We start from the raw sequence: 14,434 nt of genomic DNA, 5'->3' as shown, positions 1-14,434 counted from the left end.
TTCAGAAAGAATTGCAATAGAGGTGGTTCTGCTGGACAATTAACTGTGAAGGGGTAATAGCCTTCAATTAGTACTACTCTATATGCTGGCAACACTTTTCTCAAAGAGGCAAAAGAAAAATTACAATCATGGTCAGAATACTGAAATTACAGAGACTGTTAGCAATCTCTGCTCCCAGGGAAGAGCAACTGGCTATGGGATCAATGTACCTTGTTTTTCTTAATCCAATATCTGAATAATATTTAATCTATGTTGAGGTGACCTGTGCCTGCTTTCAGTTCCAGGGTAGCACTCCCCATCTGGCAGTAAATGCTGTTTGCAGAGACAATAGCTGTGTTATGGCCTAGCAAGAGTGATTTGAGTACCAGCCAGACTAGCAGGGGCAGCGTGTGTTAGCAGTCAGCAGGGGCAGGAGGCTGTTCGTGGAGGCCATGGAGATGTTTGTGGGCTACAAGATTCCCTTGGGCTCCATCAGCCCTTCCCTTTGTGTACAGGGACTGTGTATTTTGTTTCCAAGGGAATTTTATGAGAACTACTTCAGTTTGGGTTTGGCAGTTAAGAGGACAGGCACTTGAGGGATGGAATAAATGTCAAGACCACTGCTCCTGGATAAGAGTATAGGTGTCAAGCATACCCTGAGCAAGCAGAATTGGACAGAAGAGCCATTGAGGCAAGAGCTTGCACAGGAGTTTGGCAGGAATGCTCAGGGCAGGGTGACCTGCTCTGTTCACAGCTCAGCACTGGGCAGGCTACAGCCTCCATCCTATCCTGGGATTTCCCACAGCACCGTAGTGCAGGGCAATGACACAGAACTGGTATTCCATATCATTACCTGGGAAAACTATCCTTGCACCAAGTAAGCTGTTTGCCAATATATTGTGAATAACAGGGTGCTGCCAAGTGACTGTAGTGCCCTTTCTAACACCCACCCCCCCAATGGACTGGCAAAAGAGCACTTAAATGGCAGAGCATGGGCCTGTTTGTTGTAGCACTACCTAAAAGTCTCAGGCTGCCTTCACAGACAAGGCATTTTCTAGGTGAAATAACCGGTCCCCATGCCATCAGACACTGTCATTCCCCATGCCACCCAGCCTGAACTTGTGCTGTATTTGCACCCTTCAGCCCCAGGGAAGCGGGTGACTGCCTCGAGGGTGGCTTAAGTTGACCAAGTGGAACCTGGAGAGCACAAGCATTAGGCCAGCTGTGTGGGATCACGTGTGTGCTCACGGGGACACAGTCCTGCAGGTGATTCACACTCTGCCTGCAGGAAAGGCCCTTTCCTTGCTCAGAAACAGTGGCTTGAGGTAGGTGGTGGATGGCAGTGCTGCCAAACTCCTGTTTACCAAGGCGCTCAGGACACAACAGCTTCCTGGCAGGCAAGAATGACAACAAGGCTGCCAGCAAGGTGCTGGAGTTACTTCCGCAAGCAAGCAGTGAATGTCCACAGCTCCTTGAGAAGAACCTGATGCTGAAATGGTTCATGTCCCCTCCACACCCCAAAACTGCTGCCCTTCAAGCGATAGGATCAGCCCCAATGGTGTGTTTTGCCTGTACTTGAGAATGGGGGGGCAGATCCCTGCAGAATCAGGTGAGTCAGGCTGTGGGACTGTCAGGTTTATCACTGGGTGCTGGAATGCTGCTTCCAGGTAAGAGATCCTATCTGGTGGGACCTGGTGTGTGTGCCTACACACCTAACTAGATAGTAGAGTCCTGCACCATTAGTCACCACGGAGCCAGCCTTAACCCCTTGCTGTCCCTCCCCAAGTGCTCCTCGCAGATGGAAGCACAGCCACCCAAATGGGCCAGCATGCAGCATCCTGCTTGGCTAGGAGCTGTCATCTGCTTAGCCTTAGGAGTATCAAAGGGCACCTCTTCAGGGCCTGATCTCAGCACAGGGCAAGGGACACGTACTGTGCAAACTGCAGAATGCAAATAAAAGTTGATAGTTAACCCTCTTTTAGCAGTGAGGCGTGACCTTGGCCCGTCAGGGAACACGCTGTCAGCGTGGTCACGGGCACAGCCAGCACGGCCGCCCCCGAGCACAGAACCTGGCACAGGGCAGAGCCTGGCACTGAGGGCACGGATGTGTGACATCCTCCGTGCCAAAGGCAGCGCTGCGTGGGGTTCGTGCACATGGAACATGCTATTCCTGTGCCACGCAAGTGCAGTTGCCTCACCAGTTCCCCACGATCCCCAGTGATAAGAGCCCTACTTGGCCCTCCAGCACACGCCTCCCCCTCACCCAACAGGTAAGCTTTTAAGGTAATAAACACTCTAACAAAAGCAGAAGTAAAGAAAACAACACACGCTATTTTTTATCCTCATAAATAACTAATCTTGATACTTCTCTTTGAATAAAATTTCTTCAGCTTTTCACATAATATAGTACAGTTATTTAAGCAACATTGAACAGCATCGGTAACGGAAGAGGCAAAACCCAACATGTAAATTGGCTACAGCAGACAGGGCACAGGCAACAGCTCCTTCCCCCCTCCTGCCACTTGTTGCTGAGAAGCCAGGCTCAAACACGAGTTGATTGTATTACCCTACCATTACATCAAAGCTGAAAATGCTCTTGCATTTTTCAATAGGCAACGGTTTGTAGCTAATCCTGGATTTCTTTACACAGTCAGTTGCACTTTGGAAAAAACAAAAACAGCAAAATACCACCTTTGACATGGTTTTGTTCATTGTATTGCATGATGTGTGTTTAGCTGTATCTACAAAAGGCACTAAAGAGACAGAGGAGTCCAGCAAGGTGCGGACTGGAGGAGATTGGAATCATTTAATGCCCTGGATTACAGCACGAGACTACCCACAGTGTCTCTGCGCCTGACCTGCCTCATTGCTGAGAACACACCTGTCCCTAACCTGTATCAAAGGTCACTACGGCTCCTTTATGTACAAATTAGGCTATAATACAACTATTCACAGTGTGTAACACAATATGGTGCAATTCTGTCCACAATAAAGTACTCCAACCTGCTAGAGGGGATGAGCCCTATTGCAAGAGTGTGGATGGGTGCAGCTGAACAATCCCTGGTGAGCCCTCCATCCTTGCACCTCTATCTCCTCTATCCAGGACTCCCCAGAGACACTCATGCAGTACCTTTATCCGGAGATGTGCCACTTGAGAGTTCCCTCACTTCCCAGGTTTTGGTTTTAAAATGAGGCGGAAACCTTTTTGACTGAAGTGGTCCAAAGGTGTTAAGATCAACCTCAGATCCTTGAAGTCCTGCAGGAGCAAAGCCAGCAGTTGCTCTCCAGTGCTTGAACAGCTGGGTCACAGTGCCATGCTTGATGAAGGGCAAAAAGGACTCCAGTAATGGCTGGGAGTTACATACATCACCACTGCTTAGGGCAGGCGGAAAAAAAAATTAATACTCAAGTGCTTTCACAAGTGGCCAGAGGCAGCCAGCCTCATCCTGCACCACAGCTGGAGCCCCTTGCCCTGGCTGCATTTAGTGACTTTGACAACAGGGCCCCCCCACCATTATTCTACTTACTGAAACCCAGCTGTCACCACTGCTTAATGCCAGGCAATGGTTTTGTCAGTGTTCAGCTGCTGTCTGATCCAGGGAAGTGAAGAAGGCTTGGGAAGTTGGAGGAAAAGAGGTGTGAGTGCTCAGCTAAGTTTTCCTAAATTAACTGCTCCATCTCAAACCTGGTACTCTCTCAGCAGAGGCACAGCTTTGAAAAAAGCAGCAACAAGTATTGAAGCCGACTGACCGGAAAACCCAGCTGCTGCTCTGGAGAGACAGCCTGCCACCTGGCTGGGACACCCCCGTGCAGTCACGGCTCACTGCAGGGGCGCAAGCACCCTTTTAGGGTTGGTTGTGCCGCACTCAGCTGCTGTGCCACATGCCACAGCTGGCGGGCAGGACACAGGGCCTGCCTCCCTCACCCCAGGTAACCCACACGGGACAAGGGGGGCCGAGGAACTCACCCCACTGCAGAGGCGAGAGGCATGAGCAGCACCGACCCTTCCCAGGGCAAAGGACAGCTCAGGAGAGCCCGCTCTCGGTGCCAGAGCCAGCAGGGCCAGGACTCCTTGCAAACCCCGTGCTGGGCCGGCAGCCTCACCACCCACACGGCCCCTTGTGCAGCCCCTCGGGCCAAGTGGCTCCATGGGCAGTGCAGCTGGCTGCCCATCGCAGAGCAGGGGGACAGTGCCACCCAGCTGAGCCCACCGGAGCCAGCTCCTGCCCGGTCCTAAGCCCCTGACTGAAGGGAGCCAGATGTGCTTGCCCAGGGCAGAAGGGACCGCAGGGGATCACCTGGTCCCTGTCTGCACTGCAGACAGATGGGACCCTGTCCCTGTGGCAGAGCCTCTCCACGGCCCCTTCCTCCTGCACTGCCACCACCCGTGAAGCCCCCGGCCCGCACAGCTCCTCCCCTCCTGCTCAGCGTGCAGCTGCCTGAGCAGGGCCAGCGGCTGCCTCGCACCAGGGCCCCCAGGCTTCTCCTCCTCAACATGCAGCTGTGCCTCGGGGCTCTGGGGGCACTGAGGGCAGTCTCCTGCTCTGCCCAGGGCACCCAGGGAAGCAGCATCCCCCTGCCAGCTCTCCCTGACCAGTCTCTGGGCTTTAGTGAGGGGCTCAGTGGCAGTGCCAGCCCCCACCTGGGGTTGGAGGCCACCATCTGCTGCCCTGCCTGCTAGAACTCTGCCTTTCACCCCAGCACCAGCAAGACCTGCCCAGAGGCTCGCTGTGGGACGCAAATCAGTGCTTGAGGGCCTACTTCCACCCAACTGGCCTACAGGCAGCAGCATGCCAGGACTCCAACCAGGATGTGGGACCCCAAATGGGGCATACATGGCAGTGCCAGGCTCCAGACCTCCCCATCCCTCTGCCCCTACATAGCTGGCAGCACCTCCTCCTGCCCTGCCTGGGGCTGCAGCTGCTCTGTGCCCGTGGTCCCAGGCAGCACCACCACAGTGGGGCTGAAGATGCCAGGGGTGGCCCAGCTGTCACCCCCTCTTCTGTGGCCCAGGGTCTTCGCAACCCTCTCCTCCCTGTGGCTGGGGTCACCGAAGCTCCGTCTGGTCACACATGGGACAGTGGGACCTGCTTGTGGTAGGAGGCCATACTGGGCAGTACCGTCCTGCCCACCAGTGCCGGGCTGGCCTCGCCGTACACAGAGGCGCCCGCAGGCTTCCTGGCCCGGCAGCAGCGAGTGGTGAAGCGCCTCCAGGACTCGAGTGTCTTGCCAGACCAGATCCAAACGCCGGAGGTGATCCCCACCACAAGGCACATGAAGTACTTAAGCATGAAGACAGCATAGTCAGGCTTGGGGCGGTGAGGGTCCCCCGGGCAGGAGCAGTTCTGTGCCTGCTCCCAGGCCTCCCGGTTGTGCTGCTCATAGATGTAGCAGGCAATGACGATGGTGGCAGGCACGGTGTAAAGCACAGTGAAGATGCCGATGCGGATCATCAGCTTCTCCAGCTTGTCAGTTTTGGTGCCGCCCTGCTTGATCACACTGCGGATGCGAAAGAGCGAGACGAAGCCAGCCAGCAGGAAGAGGCTGCCGGTGAAGAGATAAACCACAAGTGGTGCCAGCACAAAGCCCCGCAGATTCTCCAGGCTCTGGTTGCCCACATAGCAAACCCCGGCCACCGGGTCACCGTCCACAGAGCTCAGTGCCAGTACAGCAATGGATTTGGCACTGGGGATGAGCCAGGCAGCCAGATGGAAGTACTGCGAATAGCTGGCAATGGCCTCATTGCCCCACTTCATGCCAGCTGCCAGGAACCAGGTGAGGGACAGGATGACCCACCAGATGGAGCTGGCCATGCCGAAGAAGTAGAGGAGAAGGAAAACCACGGTGCAGAGAGCAGGGCCTGTGGTCTCGTAATGGATGTGGTGGTGCTCCGGGTTGCAAGCCACATTGGCATGCCCTGCCACCAGCCGCACGATGTAGCCCATGGAGACGAAGAGGTAGCAGGCAGAGAGGAAGATGATGGGGCGCTCAGGGTACTTAAAGCGTTCCATGTCAATGAGGAAGGTGGCCACGGTGGTTGAAGTGGAGAGGAAGCAGAGGATGGACCAGAGGCCGATCCAGAAGGTAGCGAAGGTCTTCTCATCCTGGGTGAAGTAGGGCTGGTAGCAGGGGATGGCACAGTTGAGTACCTTCCCAGTCCTGATGCGGTTGTACAGGGGATGGGACTCCTTGGAGATGGGGATCAGGGGCGCTCTGCACTTACAAGTCTGACCACAGTCCAGGCCTGAGAGGCGCTGCCCATCGAGTGGCGTCAGGTTTTTGGCCATGTCCTTGGCAGGGCGCGTGGGCTTCCCAAAGAAAGGCGGCAGGGTGGTGGCTTCCGTGTGGTTGTATCCCATGCAAAGCACCTCGGTGTCCCCCAGCACCGGCAAGCTGTCACAGCTCATCCTCTCGGGCCAGGCAAAGCCGTATTGCTGCATGATGGGCGAGCAGCCGGCCTTGGCCCGCTCGCAGACGGAGCGGCAGGGGGGCAGCGGCTTCGTATAGTCGGACAGGCAGATGGGGGTGTACATGCTGCAGAGGAAAAAGCGCAGGTCCGGGGAGCACTGGATCTCCACCAGCGGCCAAAACTGGTGCACTTCCAGCCCAGCCTCGTCCTGCGTGTCGTGGTTGAACTGGTTGGGCATGTAGGTGAGGTTGTAGCCGATGCCCTTGCACATCGGCACCGTGATCTCCTGGCACACCAGCGCCTTGGAGGCGGCGCGCCCCGCCGCCGGCAGCCCCAGCAGCAGCGGCAGCCCCAGCAGCAGCGGCACCGGCAGCCCCCGGCCGCCCATCGCCGCCGCGCGTCCTACCGCCGCCGCATGTCCTGGGCACCTGCCGCCTCCGCGCCGGGAGCGGGGCCCCGCCGGGAGCGAGAGCGGGATCCGGACCGCCGCCGCCGCCGCCGCCACCTGCGCTCTGGGGCGGGCGGGCGCCCCCGCTCCGCGCCGGTCCGCGCCCCGCCCTGCGCCCCGCCCGGGGACCGCCCTCGGCCCCGCCCCGCCGCTGGCCCCGCCCCGCCGGGGCTCCCCGCGGCCGCCCCCGCGCTGGGCACCGAGTCCCGCGGCGGCGAAACGCCGCGCTGCCCCGGCCCCCGCTGCTGGAGGCGTCCCGCTGGGTCCCCGTCCGCCGGCGCTCCGAGTCCCGCGGCGGCCCGGGGGCAGGCGGCGAAGTGAGAAGATGACGGTGCTGCCAAACCACTGACTGCTCCGCATCTGTGCATCGCCTTCCCCTCTTGCCCGCCGGGCCCCTCCCGAGACCCGGGACCATCCGTCCCCCCAGCGCCGCCACGGCACGGCACGGCCCGGCCCCCCCAGCTCGGCGCGAAGAGCCAAGCGCCTAGAGGAGGGGGGCAGGCGGTGCCCCCGGCGCTGCTGCCGCTTCTCCCCTTCCTCCTCAAGCCCTTCAGCCCCTCTTCGCGGGATGGGGGCGAACGGGGGAAACCCTGGGTAGGGGAAGGGAAGACGTGAAGGGGTCCTGGTCGGCTTTGCCTTGCTCCGGCCGTGGCACATCAGCCCGGGTACAAGGGGCACTGTAGCATCTACCGGCGCTGCCTCCCGCTGCTGCCCGGCGGGGCAGCGCTCCCGACTCCCGGAACGCTGAGCCTCGGCGGGAAGGAAAACCGCCCCTGCCCGGGTGCAGGCAGCTGCGCTACCACAGTCCTGCCCCGGATTCCGGTCGCCATCCGCTTCGGCCAGGCCTTTTTTTCCCTCCCAGGCGGGTGGCAGGCACTGCAGCGCAGCGCGAACCAACGACGAGACCGTGCTGGGGCAGAGGGCTCTGCCCAGCACCCTGGGACCGCGGGCTCCTGCCAGAACCACCGAGGTGGTCGCGCTCAGCTGCCAGGAATTCCAATCCTCCAGTCCATGCATTCATAAACACCGAAATTGCCAGCCCGATTTTCAAGCGCTTCCCTGAAAGCCCTGAAGCCCACGGCATGTTCAGGGCACACAGGGGAGCAGACCTGCTTCAGAAGCCAAATTTAGGGGTCCAGACTGCAGCTGCTATGGCACAGCCTTATTCTGACCAAGGCAGAAGGCTGCTCCCAAGCCCTTGCACAGGAGCTACTCACTCCACCTCAGTGGATGTGGATAGAAGGACAATTTAGATCAGAGTTCTTGCATCCAGCCCTGGATATACTAGTCAAAACATACCCACAGCACATCATAGATACAAATAGCTTGCATTCAAGGCCTGGGGCTGTGGAACACCAGCACCCAAAATACCCCTAACTGCACCCAGAGCCCACAAAGCAAATACTCAAAGCATGACTTAGTTCTTGCCTTCCTCCCAGAAGTAAAACCTGGCTTGCTTACTGCTCTGAGGCCAGCAGCTGATGTAACCAGGGGCAGAGCACTGACTGCTGATAACCAAGGTCATCAGTCATTTTAAGGCGAGAGACCTCACGACCACCCCTGAAATCCACATCCACCCAGCCTAGGCATGCATATTACTTGGCACCGTCAACTTTGATGCTTAACAACGTTTTTTTAAAAAAGGAAAAAAAAAATCTCACATCCTTATACCTCTTTGCTTTACACTGTAAGTTTTCCCTGTAATAGAGCTATATAGAAGAAAATTATAAGTCACATGTTCCTTTGGAAGACAGTAGCATATCCTTGTAGAAGGAGTCATAACTTTTAATTCTCCTCAACAATGAGTTTCTGTGAACTAGCAGCCCAGCAGAAAGCAATCACAGACAGTTTCATTATAGCTGTCAGTTGATTATCCAAATTATAGCTGAGAGAAGAGGGCAGACTTTTTATTATCATCATTGCTGTACAATTAGAAAATGCTGATGAAGCTCCATAAGAGCAGAAATTGTCTTTTTTGTTGGCATTTTTCATTTTTATGAGCATTCTCTTGGGCAACGTCTTAGTTTGATTTGACACACAATGGGGAATGGGTACATAAGTGGGAAGAGAGAAGATAAGAAGGGGAAAATGGGGCAGCTCCTCATTTCAGTTAATCTATCAACTCTTGTAGCCTGGTTCAGGTTTTGCCACTCCTCCAGATGTATCTAATTCTTAGAGCCTGGCTGTAAATAATGCTGTATTTGCTACACTGGGGACACATCAAATCCAATTAAGAGCCAGGTAGACATCTGTTGGCTTGTTCTGTGCTTCTGTTTCCTTTTTTTTTTTTTATGAATATGTAGCAGAACAACCAGAGCAGGATTAAATATGGGGTAAGTGCAAGTGCAGTTGATAGGTTCGTTACTCATCTCTTCAGTACAGTATGAGAGTACAGCGCTTTATGTGCATCCATCACTATTAGTAACAGAAGATGTGTCTGCACAAAATTTACTGTCAAATTTACTGTCAAACCCTGCAGACAAAAAAGGAAGTGTATCCTGGCCCTAAGAAAATGCTTTTGTAGTTAAAAAAACTCTTAAATTATTAAAAATCACTTTACCTTTTATCCATGTGCAGAAGTGTCCATGAAGCTCCACCATACTAGACAGGTCTTCTTGGGAACTCATCTAACCCCTGCTCCTGGCTCCAGCCCAGAGGATTCAGGCATGGACTGACAATACGTGTCCTTACAGACATACCTTCCACCCACTGAGGTGTTTTCAGCTGGGATGCAGTGGTTCCTGGTAGAAGCAGAAAGTAAAAAGGTGATAATATTTCTGTGTTTAGTTCTTTCACTGCTGACTGTCAGTGTACACTGTTTACCTGGACAAATTGCTTTTGTGAAAGATACCATGACTTTTAAAAGACTTTAGAAAAGGACTAAGTGAGTTTCCTTTGTAAAGACTGGCTATTGCCCTTGCCCTTGTTAGAGGACTCAGCAGACTTTTGCAAAGAGCTTTTCAGCCCAGGCTTTGGGCAGGGACAAAGCCAGAGAACACTGATCTCGCTCTTGGCTTTGCCGGCACCAAAGCAGGGCAGGAACCTCCTGCCCCTCTTGTCATAGGATCAGCACACCACCCCTTGGCCCTCGACCCTTCTTGCTTGAAGCAGCAAATCCTGGTTTTGTCCTCACTGCTGACAAGTCTCCAGCTCCCAGGAAGGGAGCAGTGGGGGCCTAGCACAGGTGATTCCGGTCTCCCGGTGCTGGTGGGCAGCCTGCCAGTCACCCCAGCTGGAGGCTGTGCTGGCTCAGGCATTGCTCAAATTAGCAGTGACCCCTGATAACAAATTGCTTGAGTGAGGAGGTGCTGGGGACCATAAGGTGGTTTGCAGCACTACAAGACTGTGCCTTATTGCCTGTCACGAGTGCAGGAACAGACATCCCTTTTGGCATCATGGTGCAGCCCCCAGGCAGCACCAGCACAGCAGACCACTGTGTACTGGTACAAAAGGATATCAGTGTTTGCACCACACTGAGGACACAGCTGCATGCTGCACAAAGGCAGGTGTGCTTCTGCTTCCACCCGTGGCAAGTGTTTGCCTTCCCACCCGAGAGCTGCAGCTCCAGGCTGCCTGTGCTGCAAACCCCAGCACCAAGACTGACCTCATGTAACAGCACCTGGAGCGGGGGGCTCCTAAATAAGATCAAGGTACTTGCTGCACTGCAGGCAGGAGGGACCTGACAGGCAGGAAGACACAGGGACTCTTTGGCCCTTTGCAAGCAGGCAGAGCAGAGTGAGAATCACTGCCTGCATTTGCAGAGGGACCCTGCACACAAATCCTACTGAAGTGCAACAGCAGCAGGGATGAACATTTCTCCTGTGCCCAGATGAATTAAAGGCTGCGGCCTGGGGACAGGAATTCAGATTTAAATCACTTGAATGCTTTTCACCATGCTTTACTGAAATGCCCTTAAAAATCCTAGCTTACATCAATACAATTTGTTTTTATATACACCTGTGCAATTACACACCTTAACATATTGCAGGAAAACGAAACCATGCCAAACTGTAGCCATATCCAAAAAGTTACATGGAACTTGAAAACTTCTGAGTGAAATCCAAAACTTGATTTCTAACAGTGACACAGACTTTAGCAACACCTAATTAACACAAGTGCTGCAGTTTGTAAAATGCCACCAGAAGTTCAGGTAAATAAGATGAAAGTAAAATCAGGCAGAGTGGCTGCACATAAAACTAATCTTGCCAAACTCATAACTGATTAGTTAACTATACTTGTACATATAAGTGCACACAAAATGTATGTAATAAGCTTTCTTTGGACCCCAGGAACTGGGAACCTTCCCATGAGCCACAGTTAGAATACTGAAGGGATGTTCCTGTCCTGAGGTGCCACTACCCACAGCATGCAGTGGCAGGATCAGGGCCCTGGCCCAGAGCTGCAGGAGGGTTGGTGGTGATGAGGATGGGCCTCTGCCATGCCACGGCTATGGCTAGTCTTCAAATCTCCTTGCTGTGACTCACAACACTGAGCTAAAGAGGAAGCAGTGAAGTTCCTTACATCTAATTTTCTTGGGGGGTATAGTGCAGCCTGAAACATCTGAAACTTTTCAGATATGTAGTTTTTGAAACACAGCACATTATGCTTTTTATTTTCTTTTCTTTTTCTCTCAAAAGAAAACAGTCTCCATAGTTAAGTTGACATGATAAATTAGTATGGCCCTGGCAAAGCCCTCACTCTTCATTTGGCAAATACTTATTTATGGACTTTCAATTTGTGGCTTATGTAACAACAGGGTGAGTGACTTTCAAAAAAGCTCCGCCATGTATTGACCTGATACAGCCTAATGGGTCCTTCAGAGCAATTAGGATTTATTGTGTTAGTGCCTATTGTGTATAGAGACCATTTTAAAAACATGTGTTATTTACCCAGAAAGCAGTAATGACTGTTTAAATACAGTGAGATTGTTTCTTAAACTCTTGCTGCACTATACATTGCAAAGAAGATACTCCAAATATTTTTCAGAGTTAAATACTTTGCTCCAGTGGGATTTCCAAGCTGGATTATTGTATGGCACGTATATTTGTATGCCTATAGCTGTAAGCGAACCAAGCTCTCAGGAAAGCTGCAAAATGATCAGCCTTGAAGCATGAAATCTGATATTTTTTTCTCAACCAAGGCGCCAGTGCTTGCCACTCTAGTGGTCTGAACAGCTCAGGCCTTTTCCTAATTTAGAGACCAGAGCATTTCCCATGAACCACACAAGTTTTGCCCTGTCTGATCTGAAAGTCCAGCAAAAGTGACCCTAAGAGCCACAGAACTGTGGTTTGCATCATAGCACATCTAACCCTCTACAAGCACATGAGGTGGGGCCATCACCACTTCCCTGTAACCTTCTGGGGGCCAGCATGCAAGAACACAAGTGTTGGTTTCTGAAGACCAGTGCAGTGAGAAGCCAAATCCCTGGCTAGGCTCCTCAGCAGGCCTGAAGGAGCCCAGCTTTGCAGCCCAGCAAAGACCAGCACTGACTTACACCAGTTCTGACTGACCACAGAGTAAAACAAACCCCCAGCTCATACATGGGAGCCATCAAGTGCCTTTATGAAACAATAACAATATGGACTAATTACTGCTTGACTTGTCCTCAGACCAACACTGTTTTGATCAGCACTATCTCAAAAATAGTTCTTTACTTTTCTGCCTTTTTCCTGCCCTCTCCTTTGCTGTGTGAAACCTTCAGGGTGAAACTGCTCAAAACAGTTCTTCTTTGGCAAAATGCTTTGCCTGCCCTGCTTCAGATCACAGCCTTTGGAGACTTGTTTCTATCTGCTTGATAGATTGATAAAATTGACATATTATCTGTTACAGCTGCAGAGACAGAAGTACTAAGTAGTTTTTTTAGTGCAGAAAAAAAGAGGGACAGGTTTTTGTCTGAAAAATTTGTGGCAAGTATTTCAGAGTTAGGATGCAAGTTCTTAATGGCTAATCCTCTGGAGAACAGTCAGGCAGCCTAGACTGAAGCTGGCTATAACTTATGATTTCTGCTTTGTGGAAAATTCCAACATTAAAAAACAATGTAAAACACACCAGTTTGTTCCAAACAGGGCAAGCTGCCCATACTTCTGAGCAATCCTGCAGCATCAGGAAAAGCTAGAAGGTTTCCTCTCAAAACATGGAGAATTCCTAGAAGCCCCCTGCCCAGGAAAGCCTTAGGAGCAAAGGATGGGGGAGGACCTGAAGTGGGGGACATGGAAATCCTGGAGTGATGGATCTTGCTGGCAAACTGGGCAGACTTCAGGCAGGAATTTGCCTGGTGAGCATTTGTCTCTTAGGTCCTGCTTGATTTTCAGAGAAAGTTGGTCAGTCAAAACAGAAACATTTCCAAGAGATTTTCTGCCTCTGCCAAATGGACACTTTACAAAGAAACCGCTCTCAGTATGAACATCTGCAGTTATGGGTGGCCTCTCCTGGCCCTAAAATTCTATGAATTGGTGCAAAACATATGATAACAACTGTTGCTGTTAAAAGCAACTTCAGTCTGTGTTCAGAATAGTTCGAGTTCAGTCTGTCTTCTCCTTAAAACACAGAGTTTATTTAAAATAGATTTCAAACATGTAAGTCAGTTTGACTGCATTTCTTCACTAATATCTCAAGATGCTGTGATCAAGACCTTCCAGATGCAGTGATTCTGGATTCTCTTGAGGCAACCTTAAGGGATTGTTATTTCCAGAAACTGGACTCTTTTACAACATGCCATATTGCTCACTTAAGATCAGAAGCAATCAAAAATTATGCATTTGAAAGCTTTATTCTGTATGTGTACTTATGTACATTACCCTAGAAGGAGAACAGTCACACACATTTTGTGTTTCTATGAACCAGAAAGTATCAAAGCCAGAGACCTCCTGAAACAATGTCTTTTACCTGACCTTTTAGGCATTCTTGCTAAGAACAGGCACTTCAGATTTTCCTTGTCTGCTTTTGACATCCTTGAAGTGCTTGACACAGAGCTAGAGGAATATTAGAACTAAGATTTAGTGAGTCATGTCATTCACATCACATGGATAAAACTAAGTTGAAATACAGATTTAAATCCCTGCATAATCAACATTTATTGGACACAATAAGAAGAGCCAGAAACAGATGAAAAGGCAGTTAGCACTAACTAGCACTATACACATTTTGATTACTTCCTTCTGCAAGTCATTCATGGCATAATATAATACACAGGTCAAAGTTATTTTGGCAAAGATGTTGCTAGCAACCTTCCCATTCAGACATTAGTCAGATGTGAAAGATTAACACGTGCAAGTGACCTTTAGGTGCTGTAGTGGAATGGAAACAGGGAGCAGAGTCTGCAGCAGGAGCCAGAATGGTCTTTTTCCAGCTCAAGGCTGAGTGGTTGATTTCCCAGCTCTCTGTGGCCATAAAGGCAGGGACTAATGCTAACAGAATTGGAGCAAACCAGGAAATTTGCTGGGCAAAAAAAGGAATCCATTTTCTAAATCCTGTACCTCACTGCCATGTACAGCAACACTGAGCATGCAATTATGTTATCTGGCTTGGGATATGACCTGGTGATGCAAGAAAGTGCTCCGAAATATTCCACAAGTGCTATGAATTGCCAAAAATATTGA

At 51.7% G+C, this 14,434-nt stretch overlaps 1 protein-coding gene across 1 annotated transcript; it reads right to left on the bottom strand.

Moving 5' to 3' along the window:
• Window positions 1-2,290: 2,290 nt before the first annotated feature.
• FZD5 (frizzled class receptor 5) lies at window positions 2,291-6,866 on the bottom strand. Its single transcript, XM_053982927.1, has one exon. The coding sequence runs from the start codon at window positions 6,774-6,776 to the stop codon at window positions 5,046-5,048; it is 1,731 nt and encodes a 576-aa protein (XP_053838902.1). The 5' UTR covers window positions 6,777-6,866; the 3' UTR covers window positions 2,291-5,045.
• Window positions 6,867-14,434: the final 7,568 nt, after the last annotated feature.

The sequence above is a fragment of the Vidua macroura genome, chromosome 7, assembly GCF_024509145.1.
Source record: "Vidua macroura isolate BioBank_ID:100142 chromosome 7, ASM2450914v1, whole genome shotgun sequence".
Taxonomy (NCBI): domain Eukaryota; kingdom Metazoa; phylum Chordata; class Aves; order Passeriformes; family Viduidae; genus Vidua; species Vidua macroura.
The sequence above is the reverse complement of the archived record's forward strand: the minus strand, read 5'-3'. Positions and strand labels throughout refer to the sequence as shown.

What these genes read in the sequence shown, in the direction of transcription:
- FZD5 (XM_053982927.1), bottom strand. Translation starts at nt 6,776, where the DNA reads ATGGGCGGCCGGGGGCTGCCGGTGCCGCTGCTGCTGGGGCTGCCGCTG.